Below are 4,205 nucleotides of genomic sequence, written 5' to 3' on the forward strand. Positions count from 1 at the left end.
ATCTACACAGAACTATACAGTAGTGGTAAAGTGCTAGTGGTTGTGGGTGTGTGTATGTTCAGTCCATGAGTTTAACGTGGGTCAGATGTCAGGAGGCAGAGTTCAGGAGTCTGACAGCTGTGGGGAAGAAGCTGTTCCGGTACCTGGTGGTCTTAGTCCGGAGGCTCCTGTAGCGCCTCCCAGAGGGCAGGAGGGTGAAGAGTCTATGTGATGGGTGACTGGGGTCTTTGATGATTTTCCCAGCCCTTTTCAGACACCGCTTCCTGTAGATGTCCTTTATGGCAGGAAGTGGTGCTCCGGCGATGCGCTGGGCAGTTTTCACGACCCTCTGCAACGCCTTCCGGTCCGAGGCAGAGCAGTTCCCGTACCAGACTGTTATACAGTTGGTCAGGAATAAAAATGTGATCTCTATTTCTCTATTATATCAACAATCATAGATGTTTACATCAGCGCTGTAACTGCAATAAGTTAATCAACCGATTCGCACTACAACCTGGTTTGCCTCTTATCTGTAGTTATTTATATTTAACTTAATAACTGTACAGTACTCTGTATATAGTAGCCATTGTCCTTAATGTAAATATGTAAGAAAAATTGGGTATGTTTCTGTTCTGTGTCCTGTGTACTGTTTGTTGTATATGTGTCTTTCTGGCTGCTGTTACAACCAAATTTCCCCTTGTGGGACAATTAAAGGATTATTCTGTTCTTCTATTCTATTTGTACATATTTTTTATGCTCTATGCCAAGTGTGGCAGTGTGTGAGTCAAGGAAGTTGGCAATATAAAGAGTGTATATATATTAAACACACACTTCAAAGTTCTATTGATAGGGTGTTATTTACTACTGACACTCACTTTATGATGCTTGTGATATAAAATGTTCATTAAAATAGACTGTATGGAAAGAAACCACATGCAAGGAGGTATGTTATAAATAATCAATCAATGATCAGTGTAACAAAGAAAACCATTGTAAAAATACAAGGCAATGCACTGTAATTTACAGTCACCAATACATGGTACATAACGAACAGCAACTAGTAATCCAACAGCTGACATACAGTAAAAAAACTACTACCACTACACTACCTGTGTGTGTGTGTGTGTGTGTGTATACACACATGTAGATGTAGATGTATACACAGGTGTGTGTATACATCTACATCTATACATATATATATATATATATATATATGTACATATATAGACTGAACTTAGTTCAACAGTCATCGTTTCTCTAGCAGAACAAAACTCAGGGCAGAATCACTGTGGAACCAGGAAAGACTGCAAATCCGGGATAAAGAGGATCAGTGAATCTGGTTTTGAATGTGTGGAGGTGGATCAGAGTGTCAGAGGAAACACTGAAAAAGGACAGAATGCCTGCAGCATAATCCACATACACTGCTACTCTGTTAAATCTGTTGTGGGAGACGATGGGTGTTTCTGTGTTATCGTGCCTCGCAATGACAGAGGATGGACATGTTTTTACTACAAGTGCCCAGGACTGAGAATTTGATCCAAACTCATTGTTACCAGTTATTCCTTTCCTACTGATTCCACTGTAACTGACTGCTATGTAAACATCTCCACTCCACTTGACCTCCCAGTAATGTCGATCAGTCAGACCGTTTATACACAGCAGCTGAGGAGAATGAAATCCGCGTCTGTGGAAATGATGTAGGTTATGTCCCCCCACATAGGTCACCGTCTTGTTTCCGTTAGACAGTTGGAGTTTCCTGCTCACTGTTTTTGTGTCGACTGTGAGTTCACAGGAATCTGTTGAAGAAAACAAACACAATCCAGCTGCAGTTATTGATCCATCACCTGTTCACCAATTGACACTAGGATAATGACTCCTGATATCAGAGATGTGAATTAGTGATGTTGGTTGAATATGTTCTGCTTTGTTTCCACTAATCAAATTAAAAACAGACTTACGCCTCTTTATCTCTGATGTAAGATCTTTGTCTTCCACACTTCCCACTCTGAAAGGAGAAGGGGGGTCAGACAAGCATTCTCTGTTAGCATGTTACCATGGACATCACACTTATATTGTCATAGACTGATAAGGGAACAGTCTAACATTTTGATAAACCAACATGATTATAGCATCTCTAATGTCTTATCCTGCAATTGTCATGTTTTAGTACCGTTTGAACCAGATTAAAAGAAGAGCTTATTTTTCCTCTGATGAAGCTAGGCTAACAGATTCCAGTCTTTGTGCTAAGCTATGCTAAATACTAATATATTCCTTTGGTCAGAGGGTAATCAATCATTTCATACCTGAGATAACCCAGTTCTTTGCTTGGATCCATAGTCTCTAAATAAACAAGCACAATATACATGAATCAGAATTAGTTTTGGGGTATGTTCACATTTATCTCATAATTTAACTGTTTGAAAATGAGAAAACATACAAAGGAAGTCAAAGGAGTTGGTCCTCATACTATATCAGCTGTGTGAAAACAGCAGCAAAAACACAAAAAGCAAACTAAAAATCCATAAACATGGATGAAAAGGTGTCTTTCAGGTTTAGGTAATTTTTTTTAATGTGTTATTATTTAGAATAGGGTCATGGTCCTTGGTTATTATAGTGCACAAATGTTAATATGTCTTTTAAAGCTGGATCTTCTTGGTTGCTACTGTGACACCTGAAGAATCTGGACAAAATATGTACTTTTGAGGCTTGAGACTTTTGAGAATACTTCCTTATGAAAGATAATACTTAAATATGCATTTTTGTAATGTGAATATTTATGTCCATGAACACAAAAACAAAATATTGATTGAAAACAAATCTGTCTCATGTTTTGTTTGCAGAGTGTCTAAACCAGCCAACATATGAAATATGAAACATCAGAGAAACTTACAACAGGGATACTGCGTTTTGGTTCTCCTCAGATTCAAGACTTGTGAGCTGGAGGACTCCTCTTCGCCTGAGCTGGAAACAGCTGCTTACTGACTGGCTGACTGACGCTGTCCACGTATTTATAGCTTTAGATGCCGGATGTTTTGCTTTAGTTGTGTCAGTTGTTTGGAATCTGGAATGTCATGTTGATCAGAACAAATTTAATCTCATTGTTCTTTGTTTTCTATTATACTGAAAAACATTGTCAGTAACAACGTTAACAAAAAACCTGAATGAACAGAGGAATGAAGCCAGAGTTATCATAAATAAAAATTTTCATATAAAACTCCTTTGAGATTTCAACATATGTTGAACCTTGCTGCTTGCAGACTCCTTGTGGTGCCGCCTTGAGCACTTCCTCTGGACCAGGACTCAGGTGCCATGGAAAGTTAAACTTAAAGCACAGTTTTATTGCTGGGAAAACTCTTCAAACGAAAAAAACATCACAGAATAAACCAAAATGAAACTAAACAGTAAACTGGACGCTGGAACCTAAAACTAGGAGACTTGAGGGAACAAAACAAGCAGCTAGAATTTCAGAAGGACATAAGGGGAGAAACACAGCATGGAGAGGGTACAACACAACACAACGCAAGGAAAACACAGGGCTTAAATTAACAAAGAAATGAGACACGAGAAGAGAGCAAAGCTGGGAGTAATCAAACATAATGCAACCAAGGGGAAGCAAAAGAACAATGACATGACAAGGGACCATCAAAGAAAAACTGAAAGTATAACGCTGAGACCTGGACTTAACCCAAAAAAAGGGAACACGGAGCACAGAGACAGGAGTGACATAAGACACGACTAACTAAGGGAAGAAGATATTATCCATGAAGACTGAAATAAATCTACACTAAACACGAAGACAAAAGAACAAAACCAAGAACTAGATTTTAAAGAGTAGAGAGGAACTTCAGAACTAGAAATACAAAACAGAAACCAAAACCATGATGAAATCACAGCTCAGTAATAGTAATAATAATAATAATAATAATAATAATAAAAATAATAATAATAATAAAAAAAAACTGGGTCACCGACACAGGACCGTGACATTTTCATGTGAGACTCATAGTCAAACTGTTGTTTGAGTTTGTCAGTACATTCTCAGGCTCCTGTGCAACCTGTTCTACTGTTTACACAGCAATTATGCAGACGGTTCTGGTTTCATTATAATGATATGAATTTTTGTGCATTGATTCTCTTTCAGTTTCACACACTTATCATGTATCCTTCAGACACCCAGTTTATCTGCAGTGCATGTGTGACACAAGGCGAAGCAGCCTCATTCCTCA

The 4,205-nt window shown here is 38.3% G+C and overlaps 1 protein-coding gene across 1 annotated transcript; it reads right to left on the bottom strand.

Moving 5' to 3' along the window:
* Window positions 1-1,251: 1,251 nt before the first annotated feature.
* LOC106097097 (stonustoxin subunit beta-like) lies at window positions 1,252-2,995 on the bottom strand. Its single transcript, XM_025905238.1, has 4 exons — window positions 2,870-2,995; window positions 2,283-2,319; window positions 1,938-1,984; window positions 1,252-1,775 (listed from the first exon to the last, which is right to left on the bottom strand). The coding sequence occupies exons 2-4, from the start codon at window positions 2,312-2,314 to the stop codon at window positions 1,252-1,254; spliced, it is 603 nt and encodes a 200-aa protein (XP_025761023.1). The 5' UTR covers window positions 2,315-2,319; window positions 2,870-2,995.
* Window positions 2,996-4,205: the final 1,210 nt, after the last annotated feature.

Source organism: Oreochromis niloticus, linkage group LG3 (genome assembly GCF_001858045.2).
Source record: "Oreochromis niloticus isolate F11D_XX linkage group LG3, O_niloticus_UMD_NMBU, whole genome shotgun sequence".
In the NCBI taxonomy this organism is placed as follows: domain Eukaryota; kingdom Metazoa; phylum Chordata; class Actinopteri; order Cichliformes; family Cichlidae; genus Oreochromis; species Oreochromis niloticus.